The 20,188-nt window shown below is 40.9% G+C and overlaps 1 protein-coding gene across 1 annotated transcript; it reads left to right on the top strand.

The window, feature by feature from the left end:
* Positions 1-1,757: 1,757 nt before the first annotated feature.
* Positions 1,758-17,131, top strand: LOC104273330 (cytosolic beta-glucosidase-like; the record flags this gene model as incomplete). Its single annotated transcript, XM_009868639.1, is given in 10 exon segments — positions 1,758-1,820; positions 5,874-6,107; positions 6,693-6,730; positions 15,346-15,361; positions 15,650-15,721; positions 15,724-15,831; positions 15,951-16,082; positions 16,113-16,196; positions 16,249-16,345; positions 17,007-17,131. Coding segments are annotated over 10 exon segments (969 nt in total), but the record flags the coding sequence as incomplete, so codon positions are not given.
* Between the last annotated feature and the right edge of the window lie 3,057 nt (positions 17,132-20,188).

Below are 20,188 nucleotides of genomic sequence, written 5' to 3'. Positions count from 1 at the left end.
CTATGTTGTGCCTCATTTCTCTCTTTGTTCCTTTGTACTCGAGGGGCTTTTACCTTTCCTTTGAAAGACACTTGAGGAAATGCATACCTGCTGTGAAAGCTTGATTTATTTTGCATTGCATCTGCATTGTCTGGTTCTGCAATGTGCACTTTGGAATTAAATCAGCTTCTCTGCATCTCTAAAAAGAAATATTTTTTTCCTGCAAAATTGATTCCTTCATTGTGTGCATTTCTGGCAAAAGTATGTGTATCTATACCTCAGTTTTGGCCATATTGGCCATATTGACTACCATCAGTGGTCCACTCTGGCCTCCAATCGGAAGACGTGGAGACACACCATCCATAACACTGCTGTCTCCTTTGAGAACGCACGTAGAGTTAGTCTCGAGGAGAGAAGACAAGGCAGAAAGAACCGTGCCTTGCCAACGCCGCCTAAGGAGACTTTCCGCTGTGCCTTTTGCAGCTGGACTTGCCCATCCCGCATTGGCCTTTTTAGCCATCAGCGCGCTTGTAGCAAGTGTGGTTGGAGCCCTTCCCATATCTTGGTTTGCGAAGCCCAGCCATGATGATGATGTGTATTAACTGTATTATTGACTTTTTTGTGTATGTTAAGGTCTGTCTTATTTTTGTTATCAATGAAAATATCACTTACGTTTATGATGCTTTGCAGGAGTAGGCCCTCATCCAGAAAGATTTCAAAATCAAAAAGATACAAGAAAAGAAGAAAACATAATAGCAGTCATACATTATTGCCTAGCAGCCCAATACATGCAGATACTGACCTTGGCAGAAGCAGTGCGGTTATAGTATTATAATAAATGGGGAAAAAAACACTTGTAAGTCCAATAAGAAATAAATTGCAGTAGTGCTACCTAGTGTGCCAGGTGTTGAAGTTTTTTGGGAAGGGAAAATAAACTACTTTCAGCCCATCTCACTTGTTACAGCTGTAACCTCACTCATCCTTCTGCTGCTGCTTCCTTCCCAGCCTGCTTACAGAAGAGCGGGACCAGCATTGACAGAAGGTAGAGGAAGAGACCTGAGGGCTGTTTTGCAGATGCTGATTCTGGCACACATGCCATAAGGTTGTCATTGCTGCTCTAGATAAAATTGAGCATCCGTGGGATTTTAAAGGAGAAAGATAGTTGTTCTCTCTGTATTCCCACACAAATCTTCCTCTTCTACTCCTTAATTTCCACAGCTAAACATGTAATGGTTGAAACATCCTTTCTCACCTACTTCAGGCAAGTGGTGTTGTTGTTGAGAGAGAAAAAAATATAAATTTGAGGCCAGAAAAAAAGAGCTGCTGCTGGTTTTTGAAGTTTACTGAAAGGGGCGGAAGTGAATTTTTGCCTGGTGACTAAAGGGTTTATGCTGAGTAGAGGGTCCACAAAGTCCTTTGGTAGGAAGTGGGAGATGAGGGGGCAGTGAAGTGGAACAGCGATCTGTTCTGCACACTAATGCTTTGTACTAGGTGGAGCCCTTTTACTGTGACCGCTCCAGGCTTTTCCACCACAGCCTTTTCCAATTTCACCATTAGCTGACTCAACGTCTCTGCTTTAATCCTGAGATATGCAAAGTGCATGGCTTGTCCTTCAGTGTGTGAAGCTGCACAGCGTTTATTTTTGTCTTCAGTATAGAATCTGCTTGTAACAAGTGGAAGAGTGATCGAGCTGGAAACTGTTGTCTGCAAATGAAGCCCACATCTCCATAGCATCATATAATGCTGTGTATTCGCCTGTCCTCTGCTGCCGGTGCCAGAGGATATTGCTTTTCCAGTTCGATTTGCTTGGGGTGCAGCTACAGCAACATATCAGATTGAAGGTAGCAATTTTTATCTGCCAAAGTGTTAAGAAAGTTTTAAGTGAAAGAAAAGTCTGTATCTAGGAAGTGGAGTGTTTGATCTTTGCCTTGTTATGTAGATGCTACATCTGATGCAAATCTGTGTAGCACTTCTATTTAAACACTTCTGGCCTGAGCAATAATAAGGATAAAAGATGTTTCAAATCTCAGAAATATATCTATGTAATGGAAATAGAGAAGGAACTATTCATTAACTATTGAGAGTGTGTGTGTTTGGGAAGCAGATATAAGTAAATTTCCAACTGGTTCTTGATTATTTCCTTTCTCTAGAGCTAGTTTAATTAGATTACTATTGGCTATTCCAAAACTGAATGGGAGTACTGCCTCATCAGATGTTGGTACTCACAATAGGTCCTTATTTAGGAATTCATCTCCAAAAAATATGAAAATCATTGAACTGAGAAGTTAACAGCTGGACTTGTGGAGACTCTCCCCTAGAGACATGTATCATATTCCCAGCTGAACAGAGGTGCTGATAAAGTGAATTTCCTAGCATGACATGAAAATACGTAGCAGATTCGGGAATATAAACCTGTACGGTACAGTGACATAAGGTCCATAATCCTCCCCAAACTTTGTCCCTTGATAAATGCATGTTTAGAGACCTTTAAAATACATATAGATATGATTTTCTCATATTATACCCTGCAGCATACAGGCACTTAACTTCCATTGATTTCAATACCTAAATGGGAGCTGTGGATCTAAAATTGTCTTTGAGGATGTAGCCTTTAGTTCTTGGTTATTGCTGAAAGCTAGAGTACTTGCCCATGCTTGGTGCCTTTTAACGAGCTCAGTTAGCCTCACCTAATAGACTGAACAGTTCACTTGTCCCAGGGAATCAATATTCTGGGCCAGATTCTAACTCAAGCCCTGCAATGTGCATAGCTCTACTAACATTTTTTAAAATGTGGATTGTGTGTGCATATAGAATGACAGTATAATTTCCTGTCTTTTGCGTGGCTAGATGTGCAACTTTAATGTTCTCTTAATGTATTTTTAATGAGCTTTCCTCAAGCTTCTGAGTGGGAGAAACGTTAAAAAAAATCTATAATGTGGTCTAGACACTACTCAAATGACCCTTTTCCTGCAGAAGTAAGAAACTGAACAGGGAATTCCTCCTCCTGAAAGATTAGGAAGCTGCGCAGCTTCCAACTTGGAGGAGCAAGATTGGAGCAATAGTTCTTGTAGAGTCCAAACTCAGTTTCTGCACATATCACAAGATACACAGTGGATGAGGCACGGGCTGGCAGGCTACTTTATTTTTTACTGTCAGCTATGTATTTATGCACAGCACAACCTTCTCCACTCTGTATATTTCAAAGTGCTAAAAAATCATACCAATTGTACTCTGCATGCTCAAAGTGCAGATTTCAAAGGTTCATGACTCAGTCAAATCAAAATCAATTTGCACCAGAACACTCAAAAGCACTTCTTCTTACTGAGGGCTATTTCTATGCTAAATTTCAACTCCTTGCTTGATTTTTTTTTTTTTTGAGAGAGAGGGAAAAGTTGCAAAAAATTCTAGTAATGGTAAGAGTGGTTTTCTTCACTTTTTTTTCATATGCCCAATAGTTGAACTGCATTAATTCAAACAAAACTTCACCTTTTGAGCAGAGACCAGGCCAAGAAAATTTCACTCCAAAAGGTGAAAGCACAGCTGAATTAGAAGAAAGCTAACTTCAGAAAGTACACAAAAACTTAAATACTCTGATCAGTAATATTCCTGCTTCACTATCTTCACTTAAATGGAGGAACATTCTATCTTAGTGCACTGTAATAATTGCAGAGAATGTGGAATATGCATCATATTTCGTGATAATTTATATCAATGATTGGATGACCTTATGTGAGGAGTATGCCTACACAATGAAGTTCTTTGTAGCGTGTAGGTTTCAGAGCAAGCTTAGAGGTGCAAGCTCAGTTCACTGAAGAAGAGCAGGGCTCTGTGCAGACTAATTGTGGCTCAGCAGGATATAGTAGAGTATGTGGAGCTTTCTGTTGCCTTGGCAAGATTGCTTCCAACATGTTATTTAGGCAGCTCAGATACTCCACACTGCACAGAGAGGCTCTTTGAACAGCATGAGGGATGCTTGAAAGTGGGTCTGTTTGCTATGGCCCCAGTCAGGGTTTTATAGAGGCTAATGACCACTGGAGTAGTACTGCCATATTCTGCTGAAAATCAAATGCTTCACCTCCTTCCTCCCACCTCCTTTGTTGGAGGAAGGCAGACAAATAAGGTATCGCTCAGCATCTGCTCTAGCTGCTGATTCTTAAATGCAGGTGTGTTAGCTGCCCATTTTGGCTTCCCTTCACTCCCACCGTAGTGAAAAAAAGAGCTCTACCATACTGATACAGTGCAGGAAACCTGCTCTTAAAGGCTTCTAAATTCTAGGTACCACCAAAGAATTACTGTTATTTGTTATTTCCTGCACTTGTCTAAAATGACTGTTTATTTCAGCAGACATATTTGAAATCAGAAGCAGGATATAGAAAACTGTATTTTTCCTTGGAGCGTACAGACAAAGCACAAAGTCTGTGACAAAAATCTGAGATTAAGAGGAACTCAAACTCTCTGGATCTAAAATTTGACCTCCTTAGAAGGTTGTCCAATGTAAGAGTTTAATTTACTGGCCAACCAAATGTATTGGTGTTCATGTACTGCAATAAAATTCTGTAAAGAACATGAAATGTGACAATGATCTTTTAAAAGCTAGGTTATAGAAGTGATATTACAGATTTTAGTAATGCTTTAAATTAAGTGTCTTCAATATGCTTAACCTTGCATTAAACTTAGATTTAATAAGACAGATGTGTATTTAGTACTGAATATACTTAAGGGAGCAATCTTGCGTTGGCAGGGGATGGACTCAATGACCTCCTAATAGTTCTCCTCCATCTCTAATTTCCATGATACTAATTGATTATTAAAACACTTTTATTGAGGATTGATATGTAGCTATTATATAGTTATTAATCTTACAACCCAACTGATATTTAATTTATACATAATTTTAACACACAATGTCATTTTAGTTTATAAAGAGTAACCCTGAAATAGTGCATTCACCAGGGCTCTGAAAAATCTTGCTGGTAAATGGGGTTGGTCATTTTGGGGTTATTTGGAATATTATGATAAAATCACTTTGCCGGGGTGTAAGTTTACAGAGCTCTCCACATTAAAAATGAAACACGTGCCTCAGCTACAGAATTGCTCTGGAAAAACAAAGAAACTTGTTATGAAGAAAGGTTCATTTGTTTGGTTTAAATACTATGTGATGTTAGTACTGTGTAATCTCAAACTACAGCTGAACTCTGAGTGTTTTGAAGGTAATCTGTCTATCTCAATTTTGGAATTGCAAAGAAATTTCCCCAAACTATGAAAGTGAAGAAAATGGTGCAGGGATTTTGAGCATTCAAAATTCATTTCTGTGAACGTTTGGCTAAGCAAAAAGCAGAAGTTTTGCAGAGCTGTGTTATTAATTCAGCTTGTATATGCCTAGGGCCATGGCTCATAATGGCATTCCTTTCTTTTTAACAGACTGTCAGGATTTTCAAAGGACATCCAGAAAGCCATAAGTGCCTATTTGTTGGATGTATTTCTCATACCCTAAAGGCTTTCTTTGATATGGACTGATCTTTTACATTTATGTATCGAAGTTGCATTAGAAAATGCCCTTTGTGAAAACCTGTAATATCTCTAGAGTTGCAAGCATCTGATTTTTGGCTAAGAAAGTATGAAGAGTGTCAGAACGCTGAATGCTCTTTAAAGCATGAGTTTCAAGTAATTAGCAGCAAGGAAAAATATGAATAAATGCAAAACTTGATGCAAATACATACTAATGCTTGAAAGTTCCTGGTTACTTTGAATGATATACGGAGAAGGGAGGGAATTCTGCTCATTTCACTCATAAGATTTTGAGGATTTTGTGCCTCCTTTATGATGAATATTTACACTCACCATATGTCTTCTGATGTCAAAAGTGTAACGACCAAGGTTTGTTTTTCAAGCAGAAGGCTGGAATGCAGATGGAAAGGGCCCTAATGTCTGGGACACATTCACCCATCAGGGAGGAGATCGAGTTTTCAGGAACCAGACTGGTGATGTAGCTTGTGGCAGCTACACTCTGTGGGAGGAAGATTTGAAATGTATCAAACAGCTTGGATTGACTCATTATCGCTTTTCTCTTTCCTGGTCACGTCTGTTACCTGATGGGACGACAGGTTTCATCAACCAGAAAGGCAATTGTTTCTTAAAAATAGAAGGTTGCAGCTTTAATTCAAGGTTATGGCTGCAGTCTGGCATAATTAATCCAGTATGCTATTTTGCAGTGTAGCTTTGAAATTGCAACTTTTTTCAGAGTAATTATGGGATGATTTTTTTATAGGTTTGCAACAACTTCCTAATTAATATTCTAGATCCCTTTGGATAGCACAATCTTTCGGGATAGGATTAGTATTACATTTCGCATGTATCTTTTTGCTTACTCCATTTTTTTAATAATAACTCTAAATCCTTTTGCTTCATCAGAACGTTTGTATTTACAGGGATCCTAGCCATGAGGATATTTTTGGATGGCTTACAACAGACGAGTATCTTACATGGCAAATGCATTTAGATAGTTTATCAGTATACTCTGATGTACTGAACTTCACATTGACTATTTTGCACCAAGAGGGACCTACTTTTCTGAGGTATTTTCTTTAGCAAATTAGAGAGGATTCTTCAGACTCAGCTAGGAACTCTGCTGAGTTCTGTGACGAACACAAGACAGTTCCTGCTCTGAAAAGAAGACTTTTCACGTTCTCAGCAGACAGCATAAAAGTGAAAAGAGATACAGCATGTAAACAAGCTGGTCAGATTGCTAGAAGTCAGGTATAGAATTTCTTGCACTTCTGATTTGTTTATTTGAGTTCCATTGGTATGGACTGGGAAGAAGATTAAGGTCACTTTCCAGGAAAAGACAAGAAATGGCAGCTTTGCCTGAAGAACATAGAGAAAGGAAGAAAGAAGAAAAAGATAATTATGAAGAATAAAAGTAACTGAAGCTGAACCAGAAAGGCTGGGAGAATCAAGGTAGTTGGCTGAGGTCTCTTGTACGCTGGGAGGATAATATTCCAAGGAGAAAAAGTCAAAGCCTCTGAATCTCAGTTCTGCCTCCTACTCTTCCGAATCCCAGTTCAACCAAGAAGATATGTATTTCTGGGGCAGTGTTTGCCTTGGCAATTCTTTTCTTCTCCTGGTTTGAAGATTGCAAAAACATAAGGCTACAAAGGGAAAGGATTTCTTGGAAAATGCTCTTCAGGTTATTCTGAACTGTACGAGGAAGATACTGGCAGAAGCAATAGTTTTCTGCAGAATTTTGGTCATGTAGAGTTTGCCTGTTCAATAGGCAGCAGCCTGTCCTCTGCATCCTGCAGATTATGGTTTTTACCAGAGAGCGGAGGAGCTTTTGTTTCCAGAATTCAGAAAAGGGGGTTGGTGAATCTGCTGTAAACAGACCAACCAGCCATTTTCCCCTGCAGAGCATGACTGCAAAAACTGTGCCAGCACCCCGGAGAGGCTTGACTGGAAGTCTTTCCTTTGCCACCACAATTTACAATACGTGGCCCACTTTCACTGGCACAGTTTGCCCTTCCCTAGGAACACTTTCTGTGGTGTGTTGAATTTAAATTTGGCTGAGACCTTGTGTTTTCTTTCCTACACTGATATTTCTTCAGCTGGGGCTGCAGGCGCTGTACAACCCCACAGAGCTGCCCATTGAATGGGCTTTCTTATTTAGACATCAGAGTGGGAGACAGCAAGCAGACAATCTGAACGCCCTTGGTAAGGAAAGCTAACATTTTGACAAAACTCAGCTGTAATTTCAGAAAATGTTCACTTGGTCTCCAGTATAAGCAGTTGTCTGATTAATATTATGAACTTTACATTTAACGAAAGGGCATTGGAGAAACTCCAAGTAGGCCAGCTTTCATTAAGCAGGAGTTCACTTCTCTTGTGCAGTGATCTGTTGAAGCAATTGTAACTGCATAGCATGGAAAGGCCATCATCTTCTATATAAACATTTTTACAAAGAGCATGTGAAGAATTAGAAAGCTTAGAGCAATGTCCTTTCAAATAAAATCATTCACACCAACTGATTCACTACCAATTTCACACCTAAGATGTAGGACATTTGAAAACCTTTAAAAACATTATTTTTCTAACTTGGTGGGGTAGGGTGTTTTAAAGCAGCAATGTTGTAGGTGTATAGTTCCTAAGATGTGACAGGTTTTAGGTTAAAATTTACACAAAGCTTCTTTTTAAAGTATTTTTGTACAATTATTTTTACTCTAGAATATGGCCTGAGCTGAAAAATGTAGATATTAAACACCAGGTGTCAGTCTGGAGGGAGACAGAAGCAGTAGACATGGGGGTATTGAGTCTTGGAGAGCTTGATGTTACACCTCAATTCAGTGTGAAGCTAGGGAATCAGGGTGGGGAGAGAAGATGACAGAAATAAGAACAAAACAGTCCTTCATTTTCCAGTGACCAAATGCTTCTTGATGTCTCTAAGCCCTCTACAAAACCGTTATATGCTCTTTCTTGGAATAACATTTTCTTCTGTACTTCTACTTCTAGATAACCAACGGATACAGCCGTAGGAACTAGATCAGGGTACTCTGGAAGGTGACAGACAATCTGGTAATTGGACTTGACATTTACACTTTTCAGGGATTTCTTTTCATTTCCTAACAGTAAGCATGTTTTTTTCCAATACTGGTATTTAATTGAGATGTAATGATAGCTGGTTGCACTTAAATTGTATAAATTGTACTAAGTAATTTATAACCTGAAAATTAGAATGAGAAATGCTAGTAAATTCTAAGCAAGCATTACTTTCAATATGGTAGAACATGATCCTGCACAAACAAGGGTTTTCTATTTTCCCATTTTAAGCTTATGTCGGAAACCTTGTAGTCCCACCAGCAAACACTTAACATATACCCAGTCCCACTGAAGTCAACAGGTCTCTGTTCAAAAGTAGTAGTAACAAACTGTATTTACTCCTAGTTCCTCTCGCAAATTGTAAGAATTTGCTTTTCCAGATTTAGAATTCTGGTATATTTCTTCCTCTTTTGGTGGGTGCTTCCTCAGGCACAGGCATGCATCTCCTCAGAATTTAGTGTGGGTTTTTTTGGTGCTGCTTTCAGAAGGAAAAGCAAACTACTTGTGAGATTTATTGTTAATTACATTGTAAACAAATTTATTGAGTCTTACTGTGCTAAAGGATGTGTATGCACCTGTTTGTTTAGAAGAAGGCACTGTCTAAATCTGGGTTCCAGAACTGACTGCTGCAGTAAATGTTATCTTAGAAAAGACATGTGACGGAAATCCTTACAATCAGTCTTCTGAAGTTAGGATAATTAGAAGTCTGATACTGTCCACTTAAGAAGAACGTAGTATGAGCTTCTGTGTTGGCATTTTTGAGTGTCAATAAACAGTAATCGAAACCTGAAAATACCAAGGAATGTATAGTACATTGTGGAACAGACATATTTACTAATGAGCTAGTTTCCTGCTTTGGATTAAACAAAATCTCCTACTCAGAAACTGTTAAGAATAATAATCTAAGCCATAGATAACCTCCTAAGCATACATTTTGTTAACCTTTGCAATTTAGTCTTCCTCTGCCTCCTCATTCTGTCTTTCAACTTCTTTAGACATTTCTTAGTTCTGGATTTCAATAGAGCATGCCTTGGGATAGACTTATGTCTTATTAGGATATGTTGTAGTCCAAGATGCATGAAATTTTTATGAATTTTAGGTTTCTAAGGTTCTTAAACACTTTGGTATATTTAGCCCAAGTCTCTGAAGCAAAAACTGACTGATTTCTGCATTCCACCAGTGTGATGAACACCTATTCCTGTCTGGAGCCTCTTAACTTAACAAATAATAATTCAAGGCCACTGCTGGCCTTTTCCAATTACCGCACTAAACCAGATAGTTCAAGTAAAAGAGCGAGCTAATTGATACTCTTTGAACCAGAGCTTATGATCTGTTTTGCAATATCTAGTGGTTTTAGAAGGCTTAAAAGCAATGTAGTTGTGTTTGGATGTAAGCAAAATTTAAAAAGCCTATACGAGGGCTTAGGGTATTCTGATATTTAAACTTTCAGTGACCTCTCAGCAGCATAAAAATAGTCCTTTAGGAAACATATTCATGTCAGCCACTGCTAAATCTGAACAAAAGGTAAATTCCTTTTAAGCCTCTAGAACTATATATCCTCAGTACTGGCCAGCTTTAACAACATGTCCAGGAAATTAAAGTTGATCCCTGTCTTATCAACGGGGCACAAGAAAGGTTGGAAGTCAAGAGGTTTTAGAGAGGTGAGCTAATTCTGCAGTTAGAAGGACAGAGCAGTCTGCAGCAGTGGCAGCATAAAAGGAAGAGAGTATGGCTCTTGGATAAACTACTGCCAAGCCAGTTAGTTAGGTGGCTGAAGAGCCCAGTGCCCTACACTCCATCTAAAATGTGCTAGATCCCAATGCAAAGCCTTCACTGTTGTATAGATCTAATGAGGGAACTGCTGAATTCACACCATCGCAAAATATGGAATGCATTGATAGTGCCTTCTTTATCTTGATGACGGCACAGAGAGTGCTGGAGAATGGAAGAGTCTAGAGTCTAGGTTGCTGCAGGGACCTACTTCAGGGCAGGGAAGACTGCACTGGAGAAGGGATGTGCAGCAAGAAGTGCCAAGAAAAAGCTCTTTTGGGGGGCTTTTTGAAGCTAGAAAAAAGCCTTTGCCTGACCTTGGGGGGGTCACCTTTTGGGCGCGTTGCAGAGAGGGCCTGGGCGGAGCCAGCACCACCCACCTTTAATCAGGCCACCAGGCTATAAGAAGCCTCAATGACTGGTCGCTGCCCACTGAGCACAAGGGGAGCAAACAGTGCTTGTGTGTCTCCTGGGAATTGCCGCCATAGCTGGCTACAGCTCCTAGGACAGCGAGCAAGGGGGAGGGTGAGGGGCAGAACAGTGGTACCATCTCATTGCAGAGGATCAGGTAAGGTCTCAACTCAGCTATGATTTCAACTAAGCAGAAGGTTGTGGTCTGGAAACTGACCAAAATGGATGTGGGAACCCAGACAGAGCTCCCACAGAGACATGCAACTGTGCAGGTCACAGGCTGCTGGGAGTGACAGGGCCTGCGGCTGGCAGCAAAGAGCAGGATCAGCTGGGTGCGGTGCAAACAGGTAGACGACCTGCTCAGCATGGTGGCACAGCTAAGAGAAGATGTTGAGCTGCTAAGGAGCATCAGAGAAGCAGAGAGAGAGACTGGTGGAGCCAGGCTCCGCCTTCTCTGAAACGGGAAGGGGAGCACCCACTGGAAAGAACCCAGGATCAAGGGACCCTAGTATCCTTCTACTGTCAGGCTGAAGGCATAACTCTAAATACTAAAAATGAAAACAATGAATGGAGGCAAGTTCATGCTTGGGGCAGCAGGCAAATTCCCTCCTTGCCTGCCCAGGTGCCGCTGTGCATCAGATACGAGACTCTGGCTCTGGCTGAGGAACCCAGCCAAATGAGGATGTGGATGATGGGCAGTCTGTGCCAGAGATGTCTCACCAATCAGTTAAGTCCACAACCTGAATCACAACCACATCCATAAGGAAAAACAGAAGGGTTATAGCAGTAGGTGACTCCCTTCTGAAAGGAACTGAAGGTCCGATATGCTGGGCAGAACCTCAGCGTAAGGAAGTATGCTGTCTCACTGGAGCACGAATTAGGGACATTACTAGGAAACTTCCTAGTTTAGTAAGGTCATCAGATTATTACCCATTAGTGGTCTTTCATATAGGTGGAGATGAAACTGCAAATTGTAGTCTAAAAGGGACTTCAGGGCCCTGGGATGGTCGGTGAGGGAATCTGGGGTTCAGGTTATATTTTCATCCCTTCTCCCGGTTGTGGGTGATGATATTGGGAGAATCAAGCAAATACAATATATTAATACGTGGCTCCGTGACTGGTGTCACTGCCAAAACTTTGAGTTCTTTGACAATGGGATGGTCTACACAGCACCAGGCTTGCTAGTCTCTAATGGGAGTCATCTTTCCCAGAGAGGAAAGAGGGTCTTTGCCCAAGAGATTTTGGGGCTGATCGATAGGACTTTAAACTAGTTGCGAAGGGGGAGGGGCATAACAATTTCAGGCTTGTCAGTGACAAGCTTTGGGATGACAAACCAGAGTTAGAGGGACAGGGTGCTACTAAAGGCCTTCAACTGGCTACTCTGTGGCACGCTGGGGGAGCGGCAGCACAGCTAAGCTCTTACAGAGATGAACCAGGGGCTCATGAAGTAGTAGGAGACTACAGGGAAACATTCACGGAACACCTCAAGAGATTTAAGGGGTCTTCCACTAATAAGGTGATGTGGCCGACAGCCCTGCTGAAGTGCCTCCACACAAACGCAGGTAGCATGGGCAGTAAACAGGAGGAGTTAGAAATCTGCGTGCAGTCAAGGGGTTAAGACCTGGCAGCAATTACAGAGACCTGGTGGGACAACTCACATGACTGGAATGTGGGCCTTGATGGCTCTGTCCTTTTTAGGAAAGACAAGCCAACAAGACGAGGTGGTGGAGGTGCTCTATACATGAGAGAGCAACCGGAATGTATCAAGATCTGTCCAGGGGTGGATGAGGAGCAAATCAAGAGTTTGTGGGTAAGCATTAAGGGGCAGGTTAGCATGAGTGATACTGTGGTGGGTGCTTATTACAGACCACCTGATCAAGGTGAGAAAGTTGATGAGGCCTTTTACAGGCAGCTGTCAGTAGCCTCTCAATCACAGGCCCTGGTTCTCATGGAGGATTTCAACTACCCAGATATTTGCTGGAAGGCCTACACAGGCAGCAATCCACAGTCCAGGAGGTTCCTCCAGTGCATCGATGATAGTTTCTTGATGCAAATGGTGGATGAGCCAACCAGGAGGGGAGCACTGCTGGACCTTGAGCTCACCAACAAGGAAGGTCTGGTTGAAGCAGTGAAGGTTGAGGGCAATCTGGGCCGCAGCGACCATGAGGTGGTGGAGTTCAGGATCTTGTGTGGTAGGAGCACAATACCAAGCAGGATCACAACTCTGGACTTCAGCAGGGCCAACTTTGGCCTTTTCAAGCAATTGCTAGGAGTAAGCCCATGCAACAGGGTACTAGAAGGCAAAGGGGCCCAAGATAGTTGGTCAGTATTCAAAGACCACTTCTTCCATGCTCAAGATCAGAGGATCCCAATGGGTAGGAAATCAAGAGAGCCATGAGACCCTCGTGGTTAATGAGGGAACTACTGCGCAAACTCAAGTGGAAGAAGCGAGTATATAAATCATGGAAGGAGGGGCTGGCCACTTGGGGGGAGTATAGGACTGCTGTCAGAGGGGGGAGGGAGGGCACTAGGAAAGCTAAGGCCTCCTTGGAATTAAACCTTGTGAGGGAGGTCAAGGACAACAGTAAAGACTTCTTCAAATACATTGGCAACAAAACTAACACCAGAGTCAATGTAGGCCCACTGCTGAATGAGGTAGGTGCCCTGGAAACAGAGGATACAAAGAAGGCAGAGTTGCTGAATGCCTTCTTTGCCTCTGTCTACACTGTTGGAGACTGTCCTCAGGAGGCCCAGACCCCTGAGGCCCCAGAAGAAGTCAGGATAAATGAAGAATTTGCCCAGGTTGAGGAGGACTGGGTTAGGGATCAGTTAGGACACCTGAACATCCGTAAATCCATGGGCTGTGATGGGATGCACCCACAGGTGCTGAGGGAGCTGGTGGGAGTCATTGCTAGGCCACTCTCCATCAACTTTGGTAAGTCGTGGGGAACAGGTGAGGTGCCTGAGGACTGGAGGAAGGCGAATGTCACTCCAGTCTTTAAAAAAGGCAGGAAGGAGGACCTGGGTAAGTACAGACCGGTCAGCCTCACCTCCATCCCTGGAAAGGTGATGGAACAACTTATCCTTGGTGCTGTCTCTAGACATATCAAGGATAAGAAGGTCATTAACAACAGTTAGCATGGCTTTGCCAAGGGGAAGTCATATTTGACCAACCTGATAGCCTTTTATCAGGACATAACCAGGTGGATGGATAGTGCCTGTGCAGTGGCTGTGATTTATCTGGATTTCAGTAAAGCATTTGACACAATCTCCCACAGCATCCTCATAGCTAAAAATGGCTACAAAAACTATTACACTATGATATGATAGATATTATTGTGACCACTTTGGACAAATATAACAGGAAAACTAGCTGTTATCTAAATGAACTTGCATTTTAAAATACAGTTCACTTGATACATAGCGAGATGATATACTCCCTGTAAATTACATTACAGAATTGATGACACAAAACTGGGAGGAGTGGCTGACACACCAGAAGGCTATACTGCCATTCAGAGAGACCTAGACAAGCTAGAGGGCTGGGCAGGGAGAAATCTTATGAAGTTCAACAAGGGCAAGTGCAAAGTCTTGCATCTGGGAAAAAACAACCCCATGTACCAGTACAGGTTGAGGACTGACCTGCTGGAGAGCAGCACAGGGGAAAGGGACCTGGGGGTTCTGGTGGACAGCAGGATGACCATGAGCCAGCAATGTGCCCTCATGGCCAAGAAGGCCAATGACATCTTGGGGTGTGTTAAAAGGGGGATTTCTAGTAGGTCGAAAGAGGTTCTCCTCGCCCTCTGCTCTGCCCTGGTGAGGCCACATCTGGAACATTGTGTCCAGTTCTGGGCCCCTCAGCTCAAGAAGGACAGGGAACTGCTTGAGAGAGTCCAGCACAGAGCCAAAAAGATGGTGAAGGGAGTGGAACATCTCCCTTATGAGGAAAGGCTGAAGGAGCTGGGTCTCTTTAGCTTGCAGGAGAATGAGGGGTGATCTCAATAATGTTAATAAATGTGTCAAGGGTGAGTGTCAGAAGGACAGTGCCATGCTCTTTTCAGTGATGTCCAATGGACATCACTGACATGGGGCAACAGATACAAGCTGGAACATAGGAGGTTCTACAAAAATATTAGAAGAAACTTTTTCCCTGTGAGGGTGACAGAGCACTGGCGCAGGCTGCCCAGGGAGGTTGTGGAGTCTCCTTCTCTGGAGACATTCAAAACCCGCCTGGACGCGTTCCTGTGTGACCTACTGTAGGTGACCCTGCTCTGGCAGGGGGCTGGGCTAGATGATCTTTTGAGGTCTCTTCCAACTCCTAACATTCTGTGGTTCTGTGAATCTGTGGAACAGGTCATCCAGCTAACAAAGTTCACACGATAAAAGATCAGCTCAGTTACTTGCTGAACATGGCACTAAACTTTTTAAAAGACACAGTTCTCAAGAAGCGAAATGCTTTCATTAGAACAAATTTATCTGTCAGGCTCTCAAGTGTCAGGATTTTTCCAACACGCTTGCATCTTGTACATGCAGCCAGACTGCCACTCAGGCATTTAAATGAAAGGATTATATTTTCATGTGACCATCACCCATCAGAATTATGTTTCTCCCAGTGAGTTGCTGTCCACTGATCTATTTTGAAAATTTGCATCCTCATTTCATTTTATGTGCCTGGTTGGAAGATTTTATGTGCTGAGCATTTTTGCCAACTCTGGGATCTTGTAACAGTAGTCAGCATGCAGTTGAGAGGAAATATTTGCATCTCATAACGGAGAAAATGTGCAGTGAGATTCCTTCATGTGTTGAAATGTAATAAAGTTATTAAGTTAACCCTTTTTTTGTTTTGTTTATTATCTTCTGGAGTCAATTATTACAGCAAAAATTTTAATAACTTGGGAAGTGATGTCCTGCTTCCTGTATCAGTTTGGCTTACCTCAGTCCTTAGACGATGAAGGTGGCTGGAGATCTGAAAGATCATTGAGACCTTTGACATTCATGCAAAGTATTACTTCAGAACATTTGGAGACTGAGTGATCACTATTAATGAGCCTTATGTTATTGCTACAGGTGGCTGTGAAAAAGGTATAGACTCAGCATTGGTACTAGAGCTTAGGAGGCAGCTTATTATGTGATAAAAGCTCATGCTAAAGCCTAACACAGTTGTAGTATTTGGAGAAAACCATGTGGACTTGTCTCTATAGCTCTGAACTCTCCGATTGGTAGAATCTCTCTGAGTTCTGTAGCAGATCAAAATGCGACTAAAGGGTACCTGTCCCTTACCTTAGACGGGTTCGTCAGGACAATATTTACTGATGGTGAATATCCAGCCGTGATGAAATCCTGAGTTTCTGCAATGCATTCAGAGCAGGGTTGCTTATCATCAAGGCTTCTGGAATTCACTAAAAGGGAAAAAAATACAATCTCGGGTACTGCTGACTTTGAACTGTTAAGATGAAGAAAGTGCAGATAAGAAGCTACATGTTTCAATGGACTGTGAAGCTGAGCAAGAAATGGATCCTGCTTGGCCTATTGCAGCTGGGAATTTATGGCTCTCTGTTGTACCATGGAGTTTACACTGACTTCTGTGTTATATCAGGCAATGACCTAAGGCTCACAGGACCATTTTACCGCTATTAGCTGGCCAATGAGAGGATCTGAGAATCCAATGAGTAATACTGATGATGTGGAGTTTTTTGAGGGGCCCATCTGGATGCATAAGACATTGTACAAGATATAAATAAACAAGTCACCTTGGGATTCTTAATTTAATTTTTGCATGATAGCTATAAAGGGTAGAAGCCTTAGTGTCTTCCTAGTGCCTGTGTACTTGATAGCTATTCTGCAGTTTGAAATGACACACCAGTGTTATATCGTCTTTTGAACTCCAGAAATGATCTTTCTGATGCCAGCAGCAAGGCTTTCCTGGCATGCATCTGCTCCTGGCAATGGGATGTGTGGTGACTGCCAGTACCAAGGGGTTAAGGACCAGTGGCAATAAGCAGATGCTAATGCAGGAAAGATATTTTAGTCTTCTCATTAAAATAAGTCGTTTCACTGTCTTCATGGCTATTTGCACAGTTTTGCTTTTCCATTGTTAGTTATAAAAGGTCAGCTCACGGAAAATTAAGTTAATAGGGTCAGTGCAATTTGATGAAAACTAGTTTTAGTTTGTAGCATAGAAAAGATAGAGGGTAATGCATCTGATTTTATGGGCTTTCTTACATCTGTTCTGAATGAAACTTCTGCTCTCTTGTTCTAGATACATATAATAACCCTATAATTTACATCACTGAGAATGGGTTTTCCCAAAGTGACCCTGCTCTACTTGATGACAGTCAACGATGGGAGTATTTCAGGCTGATTTTACAGAAAATACTAAAAGGTACCATTTAAAATGATGAAAGATCAGTCATGAAAGCTTAATATAATTTAACTTTGTGCTTATTTGAATTCAGCAACGACCAATGATTCTTGAAGCTAAAACTCATGTAAATCAGAGTAAAGTGAATAGAAGAAAAATGTTTAGCTGAAAGGAAAGCAAGCAGTTTTAAACCTGTCTCCTATCTTGGGGTGCAAATGGATGAAAAAGTGCTCCATAAATTATTACAAAACTTGATTTTGTAGGTCTGTAGTTCTTTGCTGAGCAAAGAAACCATATTGATCTTCAAAAGTGCTTGCTGTTCATACTTCTCATTCTGAAGGATGTAAAGTTGAGTACACCTGAAAACCTGACTGTTGCATCTCATAATACCCTTACAGAATACAACCTTCCATATGCAATGAGATCCATGTAATAATTCATTCCTGTAGAGGACCCTTGTTACAGCTCAGCTTCTGCTTTTATGTCAGGATGACCTGAGTGGCAGTCTGGCTGCATGGAAAAGACGAAAGCATGTTGGAAAAATCCTGGCACTTGAGAGCCTGACAGGTAAATTTGTTCTAATGAAAGCATTTCACTTCTTGAGAACTGTGTCTTTTAAAAAGTAATCAGTGCAGTCTTACACAGGTTTGCGCAGTGCAGTTTGACACTAAGTTGTATTGATATTTATTGTTTTATCCAGTAAATATCATGGTGGAACACTGGTTGAAGCAGATCCCTGTATGCAAATATAATATAAATACTAAATCCATCAGCTGTAAGGCACTCTATTAAAAAATGCCAGTAACACTATCTCCTTGAAACTTCTCTCCTGCTACTCTGAGTAAACAAGTTGTTAGGGCCACTTCTTGTGTACTGACCCACAAATGAGCAAGCCATTTCAAGTTTGCAGCTCAGATACCCTGCAAAGCAGGATGCTTGAAGTGTTCACTTTATTCAATGCTTAAATGCTTAAATGCTTAACCATTTATTAAGTGCTGTGTGAAGCAGAACAGTTTAATTGCTCTGCATACAGAGTCTACTCTACAATAATTCCTTGTCTTTTGAACTAACTTTTGAAATTATTAGTACAGGCTCATTCCTGCAGTGAGCTCTGGGTCATGACAGGGGCCTGTGTGGATTCTGCTGTGGGATTTAGGCATGCCTGCTTATTTGCTTGTCTAACCAAGAAAAAAATATGCTTGACTACAAAAGAGAGTATATCTACAACCTATTACTGCATTTGTTAATAGAAATATTTTAATAGGTTGTAATTGGACTGCTAGTATCCTTATTTTATCTTTTCTAATTAAAAACCTTCCTAGCTTTCAGAATACATGTTTACACTAATTATATTAATTTTGTCAGTCCAATTTTTCATAATAACAGGGAGCTTCCCTTTTCAAAACCTTGTGTTTTAGAAAGAGCTATGCTCTATTTAGGTAGCAAGAATGCTGGTATCCAAAATCCCTCCAAATTTTTACTATCATCAGGACTAGTTAACTTAAAAGATTTTGGAGCGCAGAATTAGTGCTGAGCTGGTACAGCAACTGTCATCCCTTAAGACTGTGATCAAGCAGTATGGATAAGTAATAAACCCACTGTATGTTACTCCTATGCTTTGTTTTTAGAAAAAGAGTTTGATGCTGTCAGAGAAAATTAAGTTTTTTATTTTGGGGGCAATATAAGTTAATAAGACCAGAAAGAGCAATGTAAATATGAACTAGGAAATAGAGAGTGAACAGCATGCAGCTACCATAAATATATCACATTATAGTTATTATAGATGGAAAATAGTTTTTAAATGGATACAACTGCTGCCATGTTGCTTCTGCACTATATGAATAGATAAAAGCACCAATATTTTAATAAATGTGGATATACATATTTAGCATATCTACAGAGCCATAAGCGTGCATGGTGCTTTACAGATAAATGAAAATTATGTCTTTTTACCCCAAGGAACTGAAAATCTAATTTAGGTACAATGCATGAAGAGATGATGAACAGAAATCTGGATGAGAGGTAGAAAGAAAACATGGATCAGAGTAGTGAAATGCCTTTTACTGCAGTTGCTCTTCCTTAATTTTATGTAATGTATGTTAAGGCTGACATCTAGACCAAGGATCAAGGCTGCCAATAAAAAGGTAATTGAAACTACTTAGTTTTGAGAAGTGGAACCTTCTAAAAGAGATAATGGAATTTCATAAAGTCTGTGGAGGAAAGCAGTGTCAATAGTGGGTAAACTATTGCCAGAGGAAGCTGATGGAGAAGTTGTTCCATAATCTGGCTGGTAGGAGATTATTAATAATGCTGATGGCGAGGAAATAATGAATTAAATGAATTTTAGGTTTGCAGTGGGCGAAGAAATGGTCACTGGAAAGACAGTTGAAGTTAGTAGGAATAGAAAATAAAGAATTTGAGCATGATATAATGTAATATGGGCAGCGGCAAATAAGAGGGACATCACCAGGAATAAATGTGATCACACAGGACTAGATTTGGGAATAAATAGAAAACATATGAACATTTAATTTAGAGTCAGCTAGAAGGTCAACAGTAGAAAATGCAGGGTAAATAGAGGAAATTATTGCGAGGATATAGGACTGGGTAAAGCTTAAGATTCACATGGTGTTAATTTTCTCCTTAAATATGCTTGAATGAAGCAGAAGGGAAAATGAGACAGAGAATGCTGACTGCAATGGGAAGTGCAGAGCAGAACGAAAACTGAAAGTAAGCAAGGTGGTGCAGTTAAGAGGATTTTAAAAACTGCACCTTAAGTTAAATGCAGTCCCTTCTGGACAGCTTTTTTTTGTTCTTTTTTCCCTCAGACTTCTAAGAGTTCTTATAAAATCTTTTATGTATTATCGTCACTGTACACTTTGACCTTGCTCTCATGAACTAACCATTTAGTCTGTGTTGTAGATACGTTCAAGCTTGTTTTTGCTGCATTCCTATGCACATAAACCAGTGAGGTTATAATGCAATACTGTAGTCCATGAGAATATGATTTATTGTTAAATTAAATATGGATGTCATAATGTGAGCCCCTCGGGTCAACTATAAGCTTGAATGTTATTG

This window comes from Apaloderma vittatum, unplaced genomic scaffold (genome assembly GCF_000703405.1).
Source record: "Apaloderma vittatum isolate BGI_N311 unplaced genomic scaffold, ASM70340v1 scaffold2014, whole genome shotgun sequence".
Taxonomy (NCBI): Eukaryota; Metazoa; Chordata; class Aves; order Trogoniformes; family Trogonidae; genus Apaloderma; species Apaloderma vittatum.
The sequence above is the reverse complement of the archived record's forward strand: the minus strand, read 5'-3'. Positions and strand labels throughout refer to the sequence as shown.